Genomic DNA, 24,538 nt, shown 5'->3' on the forward strand with positions numbered 1-24,538 from the left:
ATTGTATTTCAAGGCCTCACTTTGGCCCCCTTTGAGCCTATCGAAGAAGTCCCTGAGAAGTTTTTCATTCTTAAGACTCGTTCTGCTTGCTATTTAATCTCTCAAGAGAATTGGAGACATTCAAGCCCTTTCAGTATCTCCCTGGTGCTTGAAATTTGCGCCCGGCATGGTAAAAACCTTCTTGCACCCTAGACCGAGCTATATCCGCAAAATGTACCATATTTGCCCCTAATACAACTATAATGATTGATCGCATCAACACAATCATATAGCCCATTTTACAATGCAGATATTGTCAAAGCAGCTTTACAGTGATAGAGGGAACATCATTTTAGCTGTATAACAGCTCTAGAAGAAAATAGTGTCATTTTCCAGCATAAGTAAGTTCAAATGATTCATTTCTGTTGTAAAAGTCATTAGTTATTAATTTTGTTAATTCATCTATACACCCCCAGACAGCAACATAGTGTGGCCCAGATCCGGCCCACAACTGGTACATGTGGATTATGTTGCTGTCAGGGGCAGCTTTGAAGAAAACAGTGATGTCATCATCCAGCTCAGCTCAGTTCACATACAATGGTGTCAGTGCAGGTAGATCAGTAATGCTGAATATTAAGTGTCCTCAACTAAGCAAGCCCAGACTCCATCAGGTGACACAATGGAGAGAGAGAGAGAGAGAGAGAGAGAGAAAGAAAAAAAAAAATTGTGAGATACCAGGCTCAGCCGGGGGGACAATGTGATTTTAACTGATTGTCATTGCATTAGTGTTCTCATCAAAGACACTGTTAATACTGATTTCTGTGTTTCTTTAGAATCCACAGGACATCACACTATTATCAGAATCATTTACAGTAAAAGAGGCGATGAAGTCCGGAAAATACCCCATTCCTGAGGTTGCCAGGTGTGTAAAAACTGAACTGAAGCTATTAAACCTGAGTAAACCAACAAAACTTCATTTTTATTGCTTGTCTTTTTTTTCTTATTTTTTTTCATAGCTGTTTACATTGTTGTTTTAAATGTGGCCAATATCTGATTCCATTGTGAACAGATCCTGGACTGACTTGCATGCACAATAGAATGATAAAAAGACATCACGCAGCATGCATTAAACATAATGACAGATTCAACTTATTTTTATTTTAACGCACACACTAAATGATTTGTCCAGACTGCAAGACTGGACACCTGTTGATTGCAGTAACAGTTTCACAGTGAAACGAGATCAAACGTGACTTGAGAAGAAAAACAAATGGTGGACAATCGATGTTGTCAGCAGGCTCTCCTGGAGTGTGTTCTGCTTTACAGTGGAAAAACAAAATAGAAAAAAAAAGAATATGGGTGATCTTCTGTTGCAAAACTCTATTTTCGTGGAATGTTTGTGGCAGCCAAGTTTCAGCTAAAAAGGCATGCAACAATTGGTAGGTGACGTTTGCTCGCTCTCATTGGCTGTTGCAGGTATCACATCAGAGGCAGCCCGATCAAGAGCTCTGGGAAGAAACAGGGGCCCTTTCCCAACTGGCAAACTTCATGTGCATTTATGGTCTTGTGGAATTACAATGGCCACTGCGTGAGTGTGTAGACTGTAGAACCTGCAGAATCCGACATGTCTGCCTCACTGTCATTCGAGTATTTTGATATACGTCACCATGACATCAGAGCAAGGCAGCCCACATTTCCAACTGCCATGAATCTTGCGCTGATCACTGGTGATTGGTTCTGCACAGATTTAGCACATCTCAAACAAGCCAAACATCAAACATTTTATATTTTATGATTTGGGATCTAGGATGCTCCATCTTGACCGGGAGCAGTTAAATGATTGCAATGATACCTCACAATAGAGGATTTTTGGACAACAAAATCATTTGCGACAAGCCTCAATTTGAGCCGTGGCCAAAGGTATGGTTGCTAGGGGATTTTGTTTTGGAACCTTCAAAAAACTTTAACTTGATTTTTTCTCAAAATTGACCTTGCTGATTCTATCAACTTCAAACAAGTGTAGCTTAGTCATTTTTTTTTATCCAATTTCAACAATCATACATAATTCTGGATGTTTTTTTGTTTGTTTGTTTGTTTGTTTGTTTGTTTGTTTGTTTTTAATGGAGAATGTGCTCATTCTGACTCATTATTCCAACAGGGATCACAATTTATTAGAAAAACCTATCCTCCTCTTTATAGTGTGTTATCATCTAGTTTAATGTCATAAAAATCGGACATGTTCATGTTTATGTTCTGTATTTTTCAGTACTGGGATCTGGAAGGTGGTCACTCGGTACAAAAAGACTCCTCAGAAGATGTTTACTGCAGAATTTGAGGTCAAAGAATATGGTAAGACCTGTGTCAACAAACTGTATGTTGTGTATGAATATTAACTGAAAAATATTTACTTCAAAACAAGACAACTGGGTTTGCTACAGGGGAATAAGCATGAGCTACACATGATAGCCACTGGTTCTCACTGGATAAAATATTCCAAGGCACTCCTGAGGATACAGCATGCAGAGAAAGGCTTTGTTAAACCGAAACACTTTAAATTTTTTCATTAATAATAATAATAATAATAATAATAAAAGTTGTTTAATGATTTAGTATAATTTATTAAAGGGCTTATATGCTTAACCATATGAGTACCTTGGAATGCTTGTTGTTTCAAAAAATATATATTTATTTGTGTCTATTGTCTGGTTTGGTTTATAGTGCTTCCATCATTTGAAGTCAGATTAAAACCCAGTAAGGCTTTCTATCATGTGGCTGACAAGAGTCTGAAAGTCGACATTGAAGCCAAGTAAGACAACATATATTTATTTATAATATGTAGCATTATAAAATGTATTGAAAATGAATTTATAATGTATGAACACTGATTTAAAATATATTTTTATGTAATTCTTTCAGGACCACTTCCATCAAAGATAACTGACAATTATAATACAGTTTGAATTGGCGGTACGGTTCTGTTTTTTGGGCAAGAACTCCCATCTATCCATCGAGGTGCATAGATAAGAGCAGGAGCAAAACTATCAAATTCCTCATGAATGATACATGTACAGTTACACTAGGGAATGTCAGAAGCTAAATTCTGACTGTGGACATGAGCTGGGGATGGTGGAGGGTAATTAGTTCCTGAGTAACACAATGAAAGCAGCTGAGGGAAGGTTGATAAGACAGCTTAAATAGAAATTATATGATTGGCGTCTTATTCCCATATGAAGACATGGATCAGCTGACCATCAGCTGATGCAAGCATGACTAAAGTGACTGTGTAAAATGACTCTTACTGCATAAGAGATAAATCAAGTCCAATTGTCTTTTGAAAGTTTTATTTTTTGCAAGAAAGGTCAAACAGTCAACACTTCAGTGTTTTTCCACTTGTCACCCAAAGAATGCATACTTAAGCACTTCTGAGAAAAACAAAATCATTTAACCATAAGCATATAATTAAAAGCATATGGAAATTATACAGAAACTCAAAATGTCCCCCACAACTGCCAGAACCGATGGTACAATTGACATCACTAAATAATGTACAGAGCTAAAAAAAGAAAAACATTTTTCCTAAAATGTGTTTAATGTGGTAACATTTAAATTAAATTATTTATTCAATGTAATAAGGCCTAATCAGTCTGACATCATTGGGTTACACTAGCTAAAATTATTTTAATGGTCAGATCACAGTTAAATGGTAAAATGGCTCCTTTCTTTCTTCTATGGAACAGGAAACGTTGTAGTTGCTCTTTTTCTGTGTAATGAAAGCGGATGTGTATCAGGGACTCACCATTCAGTTCTTACAGCATAAATTGTATGTGCTTGTATAGGTACCTGTTTGGAAAGAATGTGGAAGGAAATGCATTTGTGGTGTTTGGTGTGATGGATGGTGAGAAGAAAACAAGTATTCCTGCATCTCTTCAAAGAGTTCAGGTGAGAGAAATTAAACATCCTGTTGGGATCAATCTCATTTCTTCTCACCTAGACGTTATGTACAAAATTACATTTTTACTGCATCTTGTAAATTGATGCTTTTGTCTTTTTCATGTATGAATAGATAAATGAAGGTGAAGGTACTGCAGAACTGACCAGGGAGATGATCACTAAGACCTATCCAGACATTATCGAGCTGGTTGGACGATCAATCTATGTTTCAGTCAGTCTTTTAACAGAGAGTGGTAAGACTCAACAGATACTGTACATCTGAATACACATTTACATGCATGTGTGTGATCGTGTTTGAGAGGCTGATTGTTTGTGAGTGTGTGTTTCAGGCAGTGAAATGGTGGAAGCAGAAAGGAGAGGCATTCAGATTGTGACGTCACCGTACACCATCCACTTCACAAAAACACCACAATTCTTCAAACCTGGAATGCCCTTCACTGTCTCGGTATAAAACAATAGAATAGAAATAGTAATTTTACACATTAAACTTGGCAGTTTGACTATTCTGGTAAAATACACCATTTCTGCTGTTCATACAAGGAATGCCTTTCATGATACAATTTAAGATAGTGTTAAGATCAGAACAGAATTCGGTTATAAGAACATTCTCTAAATATTAAGCATTGGTTCTAGAAACATAATAAACATCTTTACAAAGCAAAAATGTTTTATAAAAACACCAACAATTGCTGACAAACAAACAACTGCACAATAGTCAAGGGTTAAGAGCTACACAAAAGCAACCACCAACCTCCATGATGGTGACCCCAAACGAAACCTAAACTTCTGTTAATTCTCAATAAGAGTTTCTGTAGACGTGTGACGGAAATAAAGTCAGTCTGGTTAGTAATACGTGAAGCTGGTAATGCTGTTTGTGGAGTTGTTTAACCTCTTAAAGGGATACTCCACCGTTTTTTCATATTAAACTATGTTATTCCCTTAACTAAGACGAGTTCATACATACATATCTCGTCTCAGTGTGTGCACTAAATCGCTCTGTCTTGCGGCGAAACTTTGTTAGCACTTAGCTTAGCCCAGTTCATTCAATAGGGGCCAATCAGAGAAGCTACCAAACACCTCCACGTTTTCCCTATTTAAATACAGTTACTCGAGTAGTGTAACTCGACCTAGGACGGTGACACAAAACAAAACGTTGCGCTTTTCTAAGCGTGTAAAATGGATAACTATATTGTATGGCGGAATACCATAGCAAGTGCTCGGGAGCACTTTGACTTGGCGCAGTAATATCTACACTCGTGAAAAGTCCAGCCCTCGCTCCCTCTCCTCCTCCCTCTCATATATAACAAGAAGAATGAATGAAAGAAAGAAACAAGAACAGAAAAAATCGAAACACTAGAACTAGAACGGACTTCAGCCACAGCCTTAGATGAAAGAAGACATTAAATCTCTCCAGATCTCAGCAGAGGATTAAACAACTCCATATACAGAAGATCTTATTGAGAATTAAGAGAGAGTTTTTGTTGATGATGTTTTATTGATTTTTTTTTATCTTACCATCATGGTATTTAGTGTACAATGTGTTTTAAAATTCATTCAGCTTTTCTGACTAAAACCGTTTTATCATTGTATTTCTAGAAGAATCAACACAAACTTAACATTTTATTCATATAAAGCTCAGCCATTAGATGAGTGAAAAAAGCCACTACATGACAGTTATGTTCTTATCATAAAGCAGCTGATCATATTTTCTCTTGTAATTATTGCCATAACAAACAGCTATAACAGACACAGGAAAACTAACATTAAAAAAGTTAACAGTCAAACTGCCTAACTAAAGCAACACTGACCTCGATCACGGTGACATCAAACCAAACTATTATTTTCAACAAATCATCAACATCTAAACCTCTGGTAATTCTTAATAAGAGCTTCTGTAGATGTATGTCAGAAATAAAGTCAGTCTGGTTAGTAATAAGTGAAGCTGGTAATGCTGTTTGTGGAGTTGTTTGATCAGATCTTCAGAGATTTAATGTCTTTTATCTTCAGTTGATTTCATCGAAGGCTGTGGCTGAAGTCGTAGTTCTTGTTGTTCCTCTGTTCTTCAGTGATTCTACTCGTTATCACCTAATTATCTCATTAACTCCAAGACCAATTCAGTGTTACATTTAATAGCCTGTAGTGTGCACACTGAGTAGTGTTCATTTCATCTGGGCTAAACCATGTGCTAAACAAGGGTGTGCTGGCTGGGAGGCGTCCGACCAGTGGGACTGTGACAGTTAAGGGGTTAATCACGTGACAGACCCATACGCTACCAATGCATTCTGAGCCGGAAAGAGAATTGATTAGTTCATTTCATGAGTCTTTCGGGTTTTGAGTCGTTCATTAATCACGTGACAGACCCATACGCTATGCTGTGTGACCCAAGCACATTATATTTATTAGTAAATAACGCTAACTCTCCACTTTTGAGTTTGTGTTACAACTGTTAAAGCTGAAGTTATCATAACCTTGATGTTTTAAACTAACATTAATAATTCAAATTCAAAATGTTATTTGCTTTTAATTGTCATTATGTCCTTTTTGAGCAATCTTCTTATACATATATTAGACTAATATGTCAAGTCTGCCTAGGAAAAGCAATTATTATAACAGCAAACTCAAAATTGGAGTAAAAATGAACAAACTAGGCTATAAATACTTTGTATTGTAGGCTTGGATTATTATATTATTATATAGCCTAGTGTTTATTTACAGATAGACAGTCAAAAAGATAAATTAATCAATATTTTATTTATAACAGGGCTTTATTTATAATAACACACCACAAATAGCGTATGGGGTAACACTTTAGAATACTGATCCTTCATTAATGAATAACTACACAGGAACAAATGAGTAATGCATTATTAACACTCTATTATTAACACTCAGTAACTACTATTAACTAACAAGTAACTCTGATGAATGAATTAGTAAGTAATAGTGCTCAGTTAAAGGTGGTAGTTCACTATTAACTAATCAGTAACTACTGTTTTTTTCATACCTCCCAGAGAACTACTAAGAACTACTATATACAGGTTCGTAATTAATGTGAACAATGAATAATGTATAATTAATTCTAAAGTGAAGGTCATGGTAACCCCACTAGTAATGACTGAAGTATTACCAAATACTTAAGAAGGAATTACTAATTATTTGGATCAGTATTCTAAAGTGAAAAGCATGATAACTCTCTAGTAACTACTAGAGTCATTGTAAACTTTTGAGGTTTTTGTAAAGTGTTGGATAGTAATAACTCAAGAGGTACTATATAACTCTAAAGTAACTACTAATTATTTGGATCAGTATTCTAAAGTGAAGATCATAGTAACACACTAGTGATTACTCAAGTGTTACCAAATATATCATAAGGAATTACTGTACAAAAACATACAAAAACATCAAAGGTTTACAATGACTTCAGTAGTTACTAGAGAGTTATCATGCTTTTCACTTTAGAATTCTGATCCAAATAATTAGTAATTCTTTCTTAAGTATTTAGTAATACTTCAGTCATTACTAGTAGTTTACCAAGGCCTTTACTTTAGAATTAATTATACATTATGCATCATTCATCTTAATTATGAACCTGTATATAGTAGTTCTTAGTAGTTCTCTTAGAGGTATGGAAAAAACAGTAGTTACTGATTAGTTAAATAGTGAACTACCACCTACAACTGAGCATTATTACTTACTAATTAATTCATTAGAGTTTATTGTTAGTTAATAGTAGTAGTATATAGCAATAGCAATTATAGCAGTAATAGCAGTTATTCATTAATGAAGGATCAGTATTCTAAAGTGTTACCGTGTATGGGTCTGTCACGTGTTTAAGGAACAACTCAAAAACCCGAAAGACTCATGAGATGAACTAATCAATTCTCTTACCGGCTCAGACTGCATTGGTTTAGCATGGGACTGCCTGTCACGTTATTAAGGAATGACTTAAACCCGAAGACTTGTCAGACAAGAGGTGAGGTGAGCTTAATTTGAAGACCCAGGTAAAGAATGAATTAATCATTTCTGAATCTTATAGCATTGTAGTTTTGTATTGTTTGCAGTGTGATCAAAGTTTGCATAAGTAGTAGATGTGTTGGGGAAGTAACACATAACATTTTAATTACATTTCGCTAAAATGAACAAAATGACTCGAAAAAAGATTTGTTCATTTTGTTGAACGAGACTCAAAAGTTAGAGTCGGTAAAATGATCCAAACTTCTCACCACTAAAAGAAAAACAACAAGAAAATAGAGAACTACAACTGACTGTAACAGCAATCACTAAGTTTAAAGAAGACATTAAATCTCTCAAGATCTAAACTACAGTGAGCTTTACTCACAAACATACATCAAGAATCAGCCTATGAATCTCAACAATGGTGACATGCTTTTTTCCCCCTTTTTTTTCCTTTTTTTTTCTTCGCATGATGCACCCAGAATGCATTGTGGCATGAAGCATGTCACCATTGTTGAGATTCATACACTGATTCTTGATGTCTGTGTGAGAGGAAGTTTTGCTGGAGTTTTAGAGTGTTTAGTGTACAACGTGTTTTAAAACTCATTCAGCTTTTCTGATTAAAAGCATTTTATCAATGTATTTCTAGAAGAGATCTAATACAAACTTAACATTTTATTTATATAAAGCATAACCATTAGATAAATAAATTTAGCCACTACATTTCAATTATATTCTTACCATAAAGCAGCTGATCACATTTTCTCTTGTCATTATTGCATAACAAACAGCTACAACAACCACAGAAAAACTAACATTAAAAAAGCCAAGAGTAAAACTGACTAACTAAAGCAAAGACTGACCTCGATCATGGTGACATCAAACAAAACTATTATTTTCAACAAATCATAAACATCTAAACATCAATAACAACTTTTGTAGAAATAAAGTCAGTCTGGTTAGTAATAAGTGAAGCTGGTAATGCTGTTTGTGGAGTTGTTTGATCAGATCTTCAGAGATTTAATGTCTTTTATCTTCAGTTGATTTCATCGAAGGCTGTGGCTGAAGTTGTAGTTCTTGTTTTTTCTCTGTCCTTCTGTGATTCTGCTCGTTATCACCTAATTATCTCATTAACTCCAACACAGATTCAGTGTTACATTTAAGAACCTGAAAAGTTGTAAAAACTATTGTGCTGAACACAAAGGAAGATATTTGGAAGAATGTTTGTAACCAGACAGAGCCTGTCCCCCGTTGACTACCATAGTATTTTACAAACCATACTAGGTTTGGAACTAATTGAGTGGGAGTAAAAGATGACAGAATTTTCATTTTTGGGTGAACTATCCCTTTATTTTTTGCTCTGGTTCTTTAAAAGGTTTACATAACAAATCCTGACCAGACACCTGTTGAAAGTGTGGAAGTGGAGGTCAATCCTGGAGCGGTCAGAGGTCAAACAGGAGCCAATGGCATTGTGAAGCTTACTGTCAACACTGCAGAAGAATCTTCTACATTGGAGATCACTGTAAGACCTGCAAACTCAACTAATGTTCAGCAGATATTGAACAAGCAATGGAGTATATTGTACACAGCACATTAGAAAACAATACATTTGTTCTTTCCAGGCAAAGACCAAAGATCCAAAAATCAGCAACGACCAGCAGGCAGAGAAGAAAATGTCAGCTCAGGCCTATGTTTCCAAAGGCGAACAGAAGAACTACCTGCACATCGGCATTGATGCTGCAGAGCTCAAGATCGGTGATCAAATGACAGTCAACCTGAACACTGAAAAAAGTCCAAAAGCCAAAAATCAAGATTTAACTTATATGGTAAAGATTATGATTATTTCTTATTCAGCTGCCGCACAAATGTATTAATTTATTATGTCAATATTTTATTTCTACCACAGCTTGTGCCTGAAACTGTACAAAGATTTTAAGTCTTTTTTACTTTGTTTGTCTCACTTTCAGATCTTGAATAAAGGTCAGATCATCCACGCAGAAAGGTTTAAGTGGAGAGGACAATCTCTAGTGACTCTGTCTCTACCTGTAACCAAAGACATGGTGCCATCCTTCCGCTTCGTGGCTTATTACCATGTGAGCTCGTCTGAGGTGGTGTCTGATTCAGTCTGGGTCGACGTGAAGGACACGTGCATGGGAACGGTGGGTCAACTATCACAAGAAATGGCTGATGTGCTGATCAACTGGATCTGTTTTACTGACACATCATCTCTCGTTTTAATGACAGCTCAAGCTTCAGGTAAGGAGCAAGATGAATACTCATGCTCCAAGAGATAAAGTCAAGCTGCAGATAACTGGAGATCCTGGAGCTCGAGTTGGGCTGGTGGCGGTGGACAAGGCTGTGCATGTCCTTAACAAGAACAGACTCACTCAGACGAAGGTGAAGGACCTTCTTCAGACATCAGATGTTTCTGACATAAAATGTACATAACTGGTGTCTTTTTTGCTTCTCCAGATCTGGGATGCCATAGAGAAACATGACATCGGCTGTACAGCAGGAGGTGGAAGGGACAGTATGGGGGTTTTCAGTGATGCAGGTCTGATGTTTGAGTCCAGCACTGCAGGAGGAACAAACACCAGAACAGGTTTTTTTTTTTTTTTAAATTTCTTTCTACTAATGGAAATATTATTATATTAGTTATATTCACTGAACACAGAGATTTCTGAGGGTTATTTTCAAGGGTACATGTCTGGTCTGACAAGCTAGAGGACCAAACTGAGTGTTGGGTGATGATTGGTGATATATAGAAATAGATATTTTACACAGTAAAATCCACAGAGTTAAATCAACTCTGCTCAGATAACATTTGGTCCTTCTCTGAATAGTGTTAAAATAACACTGAAGCAGAGTTAAAGTTAATGAGATAATTAAGCTATTAATTCAGGGATGATTGAACATTAATGATAAACACCTGCTGTTAACAAGCAGAATCACTGAAGAAAAGAGAAACACAAGAAATACAAGTGACTTCAGCCAAAACCATTTAATTGAAATCAACTGAAGGTAAAAGACATTAAATCTCTCAAGATCTGATTAAACGATCAGGGGCCGTATTCACAAAACATCTTAAGGCTAAAAGTAGCTCCTAACTTAGAGCAAAAATTTAAGAGTCTTAAAATTAGGACTGACTCCTAAGAGTATTTCACAAAGCATTTTTGCGCTAAAACTAGCTCCTAAATCTGTGAAACGTAAGGAGTAGTCAAGATGACTCCTAAGTCACTACCCCGCTATAAATGTTACGTTCCCAGAACATTCTCAGAACGTCCCCACTGGTGTTGAGTAACGTTCCCATTATGTTCACAGACGGTCACGATGTGGAATTCTTTTAACCTCTTAACTGTCACGATCCCGTTGGTGGGACGCCTTCCAGCCAGCACACCCATGTAGGGCCACATGGTTTAGCCCAGATGAAATGAACATTGTTCAGAGTGAACACTACAGGCTGTTAAATGTAACACTGAATCAGTGTTGGAGTTAATGAGATAATTAAGTAATTAATTAAGTGATGATTGAGAATTATTGAAGATAGCTGCTGTTAACAAGCAGAATGAACGAAGGAAAGAGAAACACAAGAACAGAAAAACAAAAACATTAGAAATACAACTGACTTCAGCCGCAGCCTTAGATAAAAGAAGACTTTAAACTCTCCAGATCTCAGCAGATGATTAAACAACTCCATATACAGAAGCTCTTATTGAGAATTAAGAGAGAGAGTTTTTTTGTTGTTGATGTTTTATTGAAATTTGTTTGAGGGATTTTATGTTACCATCATAGTGATCAGTGTTTTCTTTAGTTGTGTAGTTTGACTTGTCTTTGTAATGTTAGAGTTTCTCTGGCTGCTGTAACTGAATTAGTTATAGCAAGAAAAACAAGAGAAAACACAATCTGATGCTGTGTCTGCTTCATTATAAGAATATAATCACTGCGCAGTGGCTTAATTCACTGATCTTATAACTGTATTTAATATGAGCAATATCTTACTAACTGTGTTTTATTGTTATTTACTTTTAATCAGAAAAGCTGAATGAGTTTTAAAACACATTGTACACTAAACACTTTAACAGTCCAGCAGAGCTTCCTCACACACAGACATCAAGAATCAGCGTATGAATCTCAACAATGGTGACATGCTTCATGCCACAATGCTGCTTTTTTTTTCATTATGCACCCAGAATGCATTGTGGCATGAAGCATGTCACCGTTGTTGAGATTCATACGCTGATTCTTGATGTCTGTGTGTGAGGAAGTTCTGCTGGAGTTTTAAAGTGTTTAGTGTACAATGTGTTTTAAAACTCATTCAGCTTTTCTGATTAAAACCGTTTTATCATTGTGTTTCTAGAACAGATCTAATACAAACGTAACATTTTATTCATATGTTAGATCCATGAATTAAGCCATTATATGACAATTATAATTATATAATCATAAAGCAGCTGATCACATTTTCTCTTGTCATTATTGCCATAACAAACAGCTACAACAACCACAGAAAAACTAACATTAAAAGAGTCAAGAGTAAAACTGCCTAACTAAAGCAACGACTGACCTCGATCATGGTTGACATCAAACAAACTATTATTTTCATCAAATCATCAACATCTAAACCTCTGTTAATTCTCAATAACAGCTTTTGTAGATGTGTGACAGAAATAAAGTCAATCTGGTTAGTAATAAGTGAAGCTGGTAATGCTGCTTGTGGAGTTGTTTGATCAGATCTTCAGAGATTTAATGTCTTTTATCTTCAGTTGATTTCATTGAAGGCTGTGGCTGAAGTTGTAGTTCTTGTTGTTTCTCTGTCCTTCTGTGATTCTGCTCAATATCACCTAATTATCTCATTAACTCCAACACAGATTCAGTGTTACATTTAACAGCCTGTAGTGTTCACACTGAGTAGTGATCATTTCATCTGGGTTAATGGCTGGAAGTCAGTTGTAGATGTTGTGTCTCTCTCTTTTTCTCTTGTTGTTTCTTCAGTGATTCTGCTTATTATCATCAGGTGTCTCCACTAATTGTCAATCATCACTCAATCATCAATCAATTATCTCATTAACTTTAACACTGCTTCAATGTTAATTTTTAACACCCAGCAAGATGGACTCATATGCAGAGGTGGAGATTCCAGGGGTCAGAAAGTAAAAGTCCTGCCATATTTTTATTCCACCCACTGAAGCATTAATGAGATAATTAGGTGATAAATTGAGAGATGATTGAGCATTATTGAAGACACCTGATGATAACAAGCAGAATCACCAAAGGAGAAAATCACTATTTTTAAGTTACCATCATCGAGGTTAGGGTTTGTTTTAGTTGAGCTCTTGACCCTTGACTTTTTAATGTTAGATTTTGTTTGGGCAGTTTTAACTCCATTAAAACCAAACAGACAAGCAAAGTTAAAAGATGATCAGGTGGTGTTGGTTATGTTTTTACATAATCATTATTTGATCTGAATCACTGAACTCATTTAGAGCCCAATCTCTGAGTTAGTTTTACATTATTGATTACAGCAGCACTGTGATTCTGATGAAGATCAGCTTATACGATACAGATTTTTTTTAAAAAAAAAGTTGTCCTTATCACAAAAAAAAAAAAAAAAATTATTTTAGGCACACACAGACATCAAGTATCAGCCTGTGAATCTCAACAACGGTGACAAGCAACATATTCTGATCAACAGATCAACTCTTCATCTTACTTCATTTTCCGTGTCCCGCTCCATCTCGTGCACAGTTCAGCGCGCGAACCTTTTAAAGTCCGTGCACACTCTCTAGTGGACTGCTGTTTTTTCTAGTGGACCCCCACAACTGCACAACTTTCACTATGTTGCTTTTTAAATAACATTAATACAGAAAAATAAATTTGTAGAACTATTTCTGAACATTAGTTTGATCTGTGTACAAAATATTATGTGTATGTTGGCATGTAGTTTATTATGTACAGTATTTTATGCTATTAATCTGCTATGGTGCATTTGGAAAAGCACATACAATTTTTGTATTTTGAATGAAGTCATAAACATATTTTTATTATCACACTGTCCGATGTTCAACAAAACTTGACTAATGTGCTTTTCATTCTCTTGAAAAATTACACGCATGCGCAGTATCATCAGCTCACTGGTTCTCAAATCGAACATGTCCGAAAGAAGCGGTTCTCGGTCGTGTACTGATGATCCGAAAATCGTTGCAACCGGTTCTTGACTCGAGAACGAGTTGGAGTAACTGAATAACCCCGATGTTGGTTTATTTCGAGAGGTAGTGTCAGGCACGCAGAAGTGTAAAGTCCAGGAGTCAGAAAGTAAAAGTCCTGCCATATTTTTTTTCCACCCACTGAAGCAGTGTTAAAGTTAATGAGATAATTAAGTGATTAATTGAGTGATGATTGACCATTATTGAAGACACCTGATGATAACAAGCAGAATCACTAAAGGAGAAAATCACTATTTTTAAGTTACCATCGTGGAGATGAGTGTTTGCTTTAGTTGAGCTCTTGACCCTTGAATATTTAATATTAGATTTTGTTTGGCTGTTATAACTGAATTGTCACAATTTGGTCTCATTTAGAGTCCAGTCTCTGAGTTAGATTTACATTATTGATTACAGCAGCACTGTGATTCTATAGCAGAAGATCAGCTTTATCAATATAATCTGAAAATTAACGTTCTTAAACGTTTTTCTGATTTTCTTTAAAGTTTCTTTTAGGCACACAGACATCAAGAATCAGCCTGTGAATTTCAACAGTGATGAGAATAATAAAGCATGTTGCAGTGCATTCTGGGTGCTACCAATCAAAATTCATCCATGGCTCCCATCATGCATTGCTGCATTATGAGCTGAACTATTTTAGCAATTTTCTTTTATTGTCACTATTTATTTATTTTTTTTTTTTTTTCTGTGATAACCTTTTCTCTTTGCTTGTCTGGCCGTTTTAACTCAGTTTCAACAACCAAACAAAAATTATAATTAAAAGAATAATAAAAAGTCCAGGGTCAAGAGCTCAACTAAAGCAAACACTCATCTCCATGATGGTGGCTTAAAAATTTAGATTTTTCTCCTTTGGTGATTCTGCTTGTTATCATCAGGTGTCTTCAATAATGGTCAATCATCACTCAATTTATCACTTATTTATCTCATTAACTTTAACACTGCTTCAGTGGGTGGAATAAAAAATATGGCAGGATTTTTACTTTCTGACCCCTAGTCTTTCCAGCTCTGGAAATCATGGTTGAAATCGTGGTCCAGAGGGATGGGGGTGTACATCGAAGTAAGGGGCACAGTAATGCTCATAGTGCCGACAAGGGCGCAATGACAAAAAGACATGTCTTGTGATTTTTACAATATGTCTGTTTTAATACAAAATGCAATATGTTAATTCAGATGAATTGTCCTCTAGATCCCAAATGTCCTGTCCCTGCAAAGAGAAAACGAAGGGCTGAGAGTCTTGTGCAGATCACTGGTACCCTAGGTGAGGAACTGGAATTTATTCAGATTTTACTCTTGCAATTCAAATCAGAAAGTATCTTCTGGGATTTTTTTTTTTTACTGTTAAAAAAACTGTTCTTGTTACTGTTCATGTATTAGGGGACTTTACCCTCCAACCACCCCACCAACACCAATAGTTCTCACCATGTTCTCCTACTCCCCTCATTGTTCTACACTATCATTGTCTTTTCAGCTGGTAAATACTCTGATGAACTGAAGCAGTGCTGCATTGATGGGATGAGAGATAATAAACTCGGCTACACCTGTGAACGAAGAGCCACCTACATTATAGATGGGCCAAAGTGCGCCGAAGCCTTCCTGCTCTGCTGCAATGAGATGAAAACCCGCAAAAACACGAAGACAGAAGAGGAGGAGCTGATTCTAGCTCGCAGTAAGTAGTAACTAAGTAATACAATTGTCACAATATTGATTGTCTTATGGTAAAATACCAGTATCACAATACAGAGACCACTGAACTAAGATCAGGGGAGCTGCTTCTTATGTGGTTGTTAATTATTTGCATTATGGACCAATGTCCATTCATATATTGCATAGCATCTGTGCCTTTTCAGCATTTTACACCTTGTGCTTTACATTTTAAGATGCTGACCACAAAAGATGAGCTAACTTTTCCTGAGTTTAAAGAGGTTCTGTTTCATTATGCTGCTATTTGCCTTACATCCTGAGTAAATGGCCACTAATGCAGCACTGTAAGAATATTCACTACCATGTTTTACAGCATCATTGTTTGGAAAATTTTGAAGCTTGAGTACCTTTGAAAGCAGTAAGTGAGATAATAGTAAAAGTGGATAGCCATTAGAGAATGAAGATGAATATGAAAATAAATTTTGAAGATGGATATATATATATTTTTAACTTGACATTGTATTCGGCAGATATAAGTTAATTCATAAAATTAGGTGACGTCTGCCCAGCTAACAGAATTTTGCTATAAGAACGTTCTCTAAATATTCAGTGTTGGTTCTGGGAACATTAAAAACACCCAGTTTTCTTGACATTATAGGAATGTTTTTATAAGGTATAATGTTCCTCAAACGATCTTTCAACTTAATTTTGATCTAAAATTCAACATTGTAGGAACGTTGATTTGTAACATTCCAAGAACATAAAAATGTTCAGTTTCCTTAATGTTAGTAGAATGTTATTTAACCTCTTAACTGTCACGATCCCGTTGGCGGGACGCCTCCCAGCCAGCACACCCATGTAGAGCCCACATGGTTTAGCCCAGATGAAATGAACATTGTTCAGAGTGCACACTACAGGCTGTTAAATGTAACACTGAATCAGTGTTGGATTTAATGAGATAATTAAGTAATTAATTGAGTGATGATTGATAATTATTGAAGATAGCTGCTGTTAACAAGAAGAATGAATGAAAGAAAGAGAAACAACAAGAACAGAAAAAATCGAAACACTAGAACTAGAACTGACTTCAGCCGCAGCCTTAGATGAAATCAACTGAAGATAAAAGAAGACATTAAATCTCTCCAGATCTCAGCAGAGGATTAAACAACTCCATATACAGAAGATCTTATTGAGAATTAAGAGAGAGTTTTTTTGTTGTTGATGTTTTATTGAATTTTTTTTTTATGTTACCATCATGGTGATCAGAGTTTACTTTAGTTGAGTAGTTTGACTTGTTTTTAATAATATCAGGGTTTCTCTGGCTGCTGTAATTGAATTAGTTATAGCAAGAAAAACAAGATAAAACTCAATCTGATGCTGTGACTGCTTCATGATAAGAATATAATCACTGCGCAGTGGCTTGATTCACTGATCTTATAACTGTGTTTAATATGAGCAATATCTTACTAACTGTGTTTTAATGTGATTCATGTAAAGATCCAGCACAGTTTTAATCAGAAAATCTGAATGAGTTTTAAAACAGATGGTACACTAAACACTTTGATCTACGGTGAGATTTACTCACAAACATACATCAAGAATCAGCGCATGAATCTCAACAATGGTGACATGCTTAATGCTGCAATGCATTCTGGGGTCCATGGATGAGTTTTGCATGATGCACCCAGAATGCATTGTGGCATGAAGCATGTCACCATTGTTGAGATTCATACGCTGATTGTAGATGTCTGTGTGTGAGGAAGTTTTGCTGGAGTTTTAAAGTGTTTAGTGTACAATGTGTTTTAAAATTCATTCAGCTTTTCTGATTAAAACAGTTTTATCATTTTATTTCTAGAAAAGTCAACACAAACTTAACATTTTATTCATATAAAGCTCAGTCATTAGATCAGTGAAATAAGCCACTACATGACAGTTATGTTCTTATCATAAAGCAGCTGATCATATTTTCTCTTGTCATTGTTGCCATAATAAAAGCTATAACAGACACAGTAAAACTAACACTAAAAAAGTCAAGAGTAAAACTGCAAACTAAAGCAACGACTGACCTCGATCATGGTGACATCAAACAAAACTATTATTTTCAACAAATCATCAACATCTAAACCTCTGTTAATTCTCAATAACAACTTTTGTAGATGTATGTCAGAAATAAAGTCAGTCTGGTTAGTAATAAGTGAAGCTGGTAATGCTGTTTGTGGAGATGTTTGATCAGATCTTCAGAGATTTAATGTCTTTTATCTTCAGTTGATTTCATCGAAGGCTGTGGCTGAAGTCGTAGTTCTTGTTGTTTCTCTGTTCTTCAGTGATTCTGCTCGTTATCACCTAATTATCTCATTAACTCCAAGACCAATTCAGTGTTACATTTAATAGCCTGTAGTGTTCACACTGAGTAGTGTTCATTTCATCTGGGCTAAACCATGTGCTAAACAAGGGTGTGCTGGTTGGGAGGCGTCCGACCAGTGGGACTGTGACAGTTAAGGGGTTAACCCCTTAACTGTCACAGTCCCGCTGGCTGGACGCCTCCCAACCAGCACACCCATGTTTTTTTTTAAAAAAAAATCTCTCCTAATTCTCGATAAGAGCTTCTGTATATGGAGTTGTTTAATCCTCTGCTGAGATCTGGAGAGATTTAATGTCTTCTTTTATCTAAGGCTGCGGCTGAAGTCAGTTGTATTTCTAATGTTTTTGTTTTTCTGTTCTTGTGTTTGTTTTTCCTTCGTTCATTCTGCTTGTTAACAGCAGCTATCTTCAATAATTCTCAATCATCACTTAATTAATTACTTAATTATCTCATTAACTCCAACACTGATTCAGTGTTACATTTAACAGCCTGTAGTGTTCACTCTGAACAATGTTCATTTCATCTGGGCTAAACCATGTGGCCCTACATGGGTGTGCTGGCTGGGAGGCGTCCCGCCAACGGGATCGTGACAGTTAAGGGGTTAAAGGATGTAATATTATGGACATTGACTTGATGAATGAATGTAATGCAATATACCAGACACAGGTAATAGCTACTCTCTCTCTCTCTCTCTCTCTCTAATACTGTAGAAAATTCAATGTGTTTCAATGAAGCGACTCAACGTTCCTTCGTTATTAGTTCTAAAGTGACGTTTTAGAGTTAGCAACGGAGGCTTATATACAGCCATATCGCACGGCTACGAGTGTGATATTGCTCATATATATATATATATATATATATATATATATATATATATATATATATATTATTTATACAACAGTTCTGTCTGGTTCTCGAATCTGATTGGCTTATAGCCATGCGATATTTCAGTGATAACAGCACTTCTACTGCCTTTTCACCGTTTGTATCACTCCGCTTGAAGTGACCGTCATGGCGGCCGATCAAATCAACCGTAATTGTTACAAATACTACATCTTGTACCACGAACTTTAGATTTAATAGTTTTTAGGCGAGAATGTAGTTGTTTAGACCTGAAATATGTGACTCATATTTAATAACAGCGCCTATTTTACAATTTGTTTTGACGTTTTCGGAGATGCGATCTCAAGTGCGGAGATGCGATCTCAGCTTCATCTCGGCCAGTGCAGACATAATTCAATTTGAGTACATAGAACGGGCAATCTTTGATCTTATTGATTTATTATTTGTTCCAGAGCAAGTCGAATTGTGCTATATTAAATTTGATAATAATAAACGTTACGTTACATCCTTATATAGCATATTGGCTACAACTAGACAGGACATATCAGACTCTTCTTCGCTTCAAATATGTAAAACATTAAACTTTAAAAACATTTTTTGAGTAAAGAAAATGCTTTAAAATTTTTTTTTCAAACATCAGATCTTTATTTATCTTTGCATTGCACAGAGATGTCCAAACTGCGTGCGCACTTCATTCACGAGGTGCGGCAGATTAATGAGGTTTGATTGACAGTTTGACGATCCAATGGAGTTAGTAGGTTTTGTCACAAGCTCTTTAAAATCCTTAAATTGTGTTGTTAAAGTTGATCTTCTGCTGTAGAATCACAGTGCTGCTATAATTAATAATGTAAATCTAACTCCGAGATTGAGCTCTAAATGAGTTCAGTGATCCAGATCAAATAATAATTATGTGAAAACATAACCAACACCACCTGATCACCTTTCCTCTTTGGTGGGTTTTAATGCAGTTAAAACTGCCCAAACAAAATCTAATATTAAAAAGTCAAGGGTCAAGAGCTCAACTAAAACAAACCCTGACCTCGATGATGGTAACTTAAAAATAGTGATTTTCTCCTTTAGTGATTCTGCTTGTTATCATCAGGTGTCTTCAATAATGGTCAATCATCACTCAATTAATTACTTAATTATCTCATTAATGCTTCAGTGGATGGAATAAAAATATGGCAGGACTTTTACTCTTTGACCCCTGGACTTCCCACCTCTGGTTGCTATGTGGGAAAGGGCATACCTGTTTATGTTTTGTTATTGCACATGAATGATGAAGCACATGCTGATGAAACTCTCTGCTTCCTCGGTGCTGGTAAAACTACAGTTTCTACCTTTCCAAACAAATCTCAGGACAGCGGGAAAAGCAAGCGTGTACCTCACATTTAGCTGTTGGAGCGCTTTTTTGGCAGGCAAAAACATCTTTCTTTTTTCAACCAACTCCCTCGTCATGTCGGGAAATACAGATAGCTTAGCATCTTCCCATTCAATTCCATGGCGCTCCCGCGCTGACTGTCTCAGAAACCTAATCAGCACTGGTCTCGGCGGTTGATCCTCACTCGGCATGGGGGCCAATATACGATGAGCCCTCTTAATTTCGAATTCCCCCTCCATGTCGATCCCCAGGCCTTCACTCAAAACTTTCTTCACACATCTCTCCAAGGGTGCCATTCATCCCATACTTCTCTTTCAGCCCCACAAGCCTTACATTGTTCTGCTTACTATGGTTCTCAAGCATTAGAACACGATCCCACAACACTTTTATTTTCTTTTCTTTAGCATCTTTATCTGTCGCCAGTCCCCCTGTCACGTCCTCCAGTTGTGAAATACGGCCCTCCGCCTCATCCATCCTGACTTGCAGCCCGTTCACCGTATCTTTTAACTCGGTCATTGTCTCTTTGATAGCGATTTTGTCCGCTGCAACTACCTGAAGGGTCTTACTCATTTTCGTAACTTCAGCGAAAACTTTCTCCAGGCTCACTTTCGCGTTAGTCTGTTTTTCGGGCGGGCTCAGATCTGCTTTGGCCTCCATCGGAGGTGGAGTACGCCTGGTCGCCATGCGGTTTGCTTCCTTGAAATATTTGGATGTCGTCGTCATCGTAATACTGACAGAAACGTGATTAAGTTCCTAGAGTCCGGATCATGGATGTTTTCAAAGTATTTGTCAACAAGATGTCAACTAGTTCTTCATAAATTATATATTAACCTCTTAACTGTCACGATCCCGTTGGCGGAACGCCTCTCAGCCAGCACACCCATGTAGGGCCCACATGGTTTAGCCCAGATGAAATGAACATTGTTCAGAGTGCACACTACAGGCTGTTAAATGTAACACTGAATCAGTGTTGGAGTTAATGAGATAATTAAGTAATTGATTGAGTGATGATTGAAAATTAATGAAGATAGCTGCTGTTAACAAGAAGAATGAATGAAAGAAAGAGAAACAAGAAGAACAGAAAAAATCGAAACACTAGAACTAGAACGGACTTCAGCCGCAGCCTTAGATGAAATCAACTGAAGATAAAAGAAGACATTAAATCTCTCCAGATCTCAGCAGAGGATTAAACAACTCCATATACAGAAGCTCTTATTGAGAATTAAGAGACTGTTGTTGATGTTTTGTTGATTTTTTATTTTTTTTTGTTACCATCATGGTGATCAGAGTTTACTTTAGTTGAGTAGTTTGACTTGTTTTTAATAATGTCAGGGTTTCTCTGGCTGCTGTAACTGAATTAGTTATAGCAAGAAAAACAAGAGAAAACTCAATCTGATGCTGTGACTGCTTCATGATAAGAATATAATCACTGCGCAGTGGCTTAATTCACTGGTCTTATAACAGAGTTTAATATGAGCAATATCTTACTAACTGTGTTTTATTGTGATTCATGTAAAGATCCAGCACAGTTTTAATCAGAAAATCTGAATGATTTTAAAACAGATTGTATACTAAACACTTTGATCTACGGTGAGATTTACTCACAAACATACATCAAGAATCAGCGCATGAATCTCAACAATGGTGACATGCTTAATGCTGCAATGCATTCTGGGGTCCATGGATGAATGTTGCATGATGGACCCAGAATGCATTGTGGCATGAAGCATGTCACCATTGTTGAGATTCATACGCTGATTGTAGATGTCTGTGTGTGAGACAGTTTTGCTGGAGATTTAAAGTGTTTAGTGTACAATGTGTTTTAAAATTCATTCAGCTTTTCTGACTAAAACAGTTTTATCATTTTATTTTTAGAAGAGTCAACTAGTGATGGGTCTCGTTCAACTTTTGAGTCTCGTTCAACAAAATGAGCGAATCGTTTTTCGAGTCATTTTGTTCATTTTGTTCATTTTAGCAAAATGTAATTAAAATGTCACGTGTTACTTCCCCAACACATCTACTACTTATGCAAACGTTGATCCCACTACAAACAATACAAAACTACAATGCTATAAGATTCAGAAATGATAATTCATTCTTTACCTGGGTCTTCAGTTTATGACAAGCTGATTAAGCTCATCTCACCTCTTGTCTGACAAGTCTTCGGGTTTAAGTCATTCCTTAATAACGTGACAGGCAGTCCCATGCTAAACCAATGCATTCTGAGCCGGTAAGAGAATTGATTAGTTCATCTCATGAGTCTTTCGGGTTTTTGAGTCGTTCCTTAATCACGTGACAGACCCATACGCTATTTCTGACATTTCTGTCACTGTTTTTGTTACTGTTTCTTGAGGATCTGTGGTGTGTTATTATAAATGAATAAAGCCCTGTTATAAATAAAGTATTGATTAATTTATCTTTTTGACTGTCTATCTGTAAATAAACACTAGGCTATATAATAATATAATAATCCAAGCCTACAATACAAAGTGTTTATAGCCTAGTTTGTTCATTTTTACTCCAATTTTGAGTTTGCTGTTATAATAATTGCTTTTCCTAGGCAGACTTGACATATTGGTCTAATATATGTATAAGAAGATTGCTCAAAAAGGACATAATGACATAAATTAAAAGCAAATAACATTTTGAATTTGAATTATTAATGTTAGTTTAAAACATCAAGGTTATGATAACTTCAGCTTTAACAGTTGTAACACAAACTCAAACAAAACTGGAAAGTTAACGTTATTTACTAATAAATATAATGTGCTTGGGTCACACAGCATAGCGTATGGGTCTGTCACGTGATTAAGGAAGGACTCAAAACCCGAAAGACTCATAAAAAGAACTAATCAATTGAATCATCAGGTGAACTACTACTAGCAGTACAGAACCTGTAGAATATTGCACATGCGCGACTGAACGAATCACCCCCCGAGACGACTCGTTCTTCCCGAGTCACATTAAAGATTTGTTCAAAATGAACGAATCGTTCAAGAACGACACATCACTAGAGTCAACACAAACTTAACATTTTATTCATATAAAACTCAGCCTTTAGGTGAGTGAAAAAAGCCACTAAATGACAGTTATGTTCTTATCATAAAGCAGTTGATCATATTTTCTTTTGTCACTGTTGCCATAAAAGCTACAACAAACACAGTAAAACTAATACTAAAAAAGTCAAGAGTAAAACTGCCTAACTAAAGCAAAGACTGACCTCGATCATGGTGACATCAAACAAAACTATTATTTTCAACAAATCATCAACATCTAAAACCTCTGTTATTTCGCAATAAGAGCTTTTGTAGATGTGTGACAGAAATAAAGTCAATCTGGTTAGTAATAAGTGAAGCTGGTAATGCTGTTTGTGGAGTTGTTTGATCAGATCTTCAGAGATTTAATGTCTTTTATCTTCAGTTGATTTCATCGAAGGCTGTGGCTGAAGTTGTAGTTCTTGTTGTTTCTCTGTCCTTCAGTGATTCTGCTCGTTATCACCTAATTATCTCATTAACTCCAACACAGATTCAGTGTTACATTTAATAGCCTGTAGTGTTCACACTGAGTAGTGTTCATTTCATCTGGGCTAAACCATGTGCTAAACAAGGGTGTGCTGGCTGGGAGGCGTCCGACCAGTGGGACTGTGACAGTTAAGGGGTTAAAAAAAAAATAACTTGAAAGCACAACTGCACAACTTTTACTATATTGCTTTTTAAATAATATTAATATAGAAAAATGAATTTGTAGAACTATTTCTGAACATTAGTTTGATCTGTGTACAAAATATTATGTTCATGTTGGCATGTAGATTATTATGTACAGTATTGTATGCTATTAATCTGCTATGGTGTATTTGGAAAAGCACAATAAACGTTATATTTTCAGTATGTTTTATATTATCACACTGTCCGATGTTCAACAAAACTTGACTAATGTGCTTTTCGTTCACTTGAAAAGTTAAACGCATGCGCAGTATCATCAGCTCACCGGTTCTCAAATCGGACATGTCCGAAAGAAGCGGTTCTCGGTTGTGTACTGATGATCCAAAAACCGCTGCAACCGGTTCTTGACTCGAGAACGAGAACAGTGACAGGCCGTGTATGTTCGTGTGCGCCGCGCATGCGCACTCATATCAGCTGCTCTGCAGCTCGTGCTCATCATCATCAGTTCTCTCTTCACAGCAGGTTAAGTCACTGTACTGTTGGA

At 36.3% G+C, this 24,538-nt stretch overlaps 1 protein-coding gene across 1 annotated transcript in view; it reads left to right on the plus strand.

The window, feature by feature from the left end:
• The window catches only part of LOC137032410 (complement C3-like), an 86,340-nt gene that overhangs the window by 12,189 nt on the left and 49,613 nt on the right, over window positions 1-24,538 (plus strand). The window contains exons 5-17 of the mRNA XM_067404166.1: window positions 813-901; window positions 2,246-2,328; window positions 2,698-2,785; window positions 3,816-3,918; window positions 4,043-4,163; window positions 4,260-4,375; window positions 9,260-9,406; window positions 9,507-9,710; window positions 9,852-10,043; window positions 10,129-10,281; window positions 10,357-10,486; window positions 15,292-15,363; window positions 15,574-15,771. Coding sequence (XP_067260267.1) covers window positions 813-901; window positions 2,246-2,328; window positions 2,698-2,785; window positions 3,816-3,918; window positions 4,043-4,163; window positions 4,260-4,375; window positions 9,260-9,406; window positions 9,507-9,710; window positions 9,852-10,043; window positions 10,129-10,281; window positions 10,357-10,486; window positions 15,292-15,363; window positions 15,574-15,771 — 1,696 coding nt within the window. The remainder of the gene's footprint in view (window positions 1-812; window positions 902-2,245; window positions 2,329-2,697; window positions 2,786-3,815; window positions 3,919-4,042; window positions 4,164-4,259; window positions 4,376-9,259; window positions 9,407-9,506; window positions 9,711-9,851; window positions 10,044-10,128; window positions 10,282-10,356; window positions 10,487-15,291; window positions 15,364-15,573; window positions 15,772-24,538) is intronic.

This window comes from Chanodichthys erythropterus, chromosome 12, assembly GCF_024489055.1.
Source record: "Chanodichthys erythropterus isolate Z2021 chromosome 12, ASM2448905v1, whole genome shotgun sequence".
Taxonomy (NCBI): domain Eukaryota; kingdom Metazoa; phylum Chordata; class Actinopteri; order Cypriniformes; family Xenocyprididae; genus Chanodichthys; species Chanodichthys erythropterus.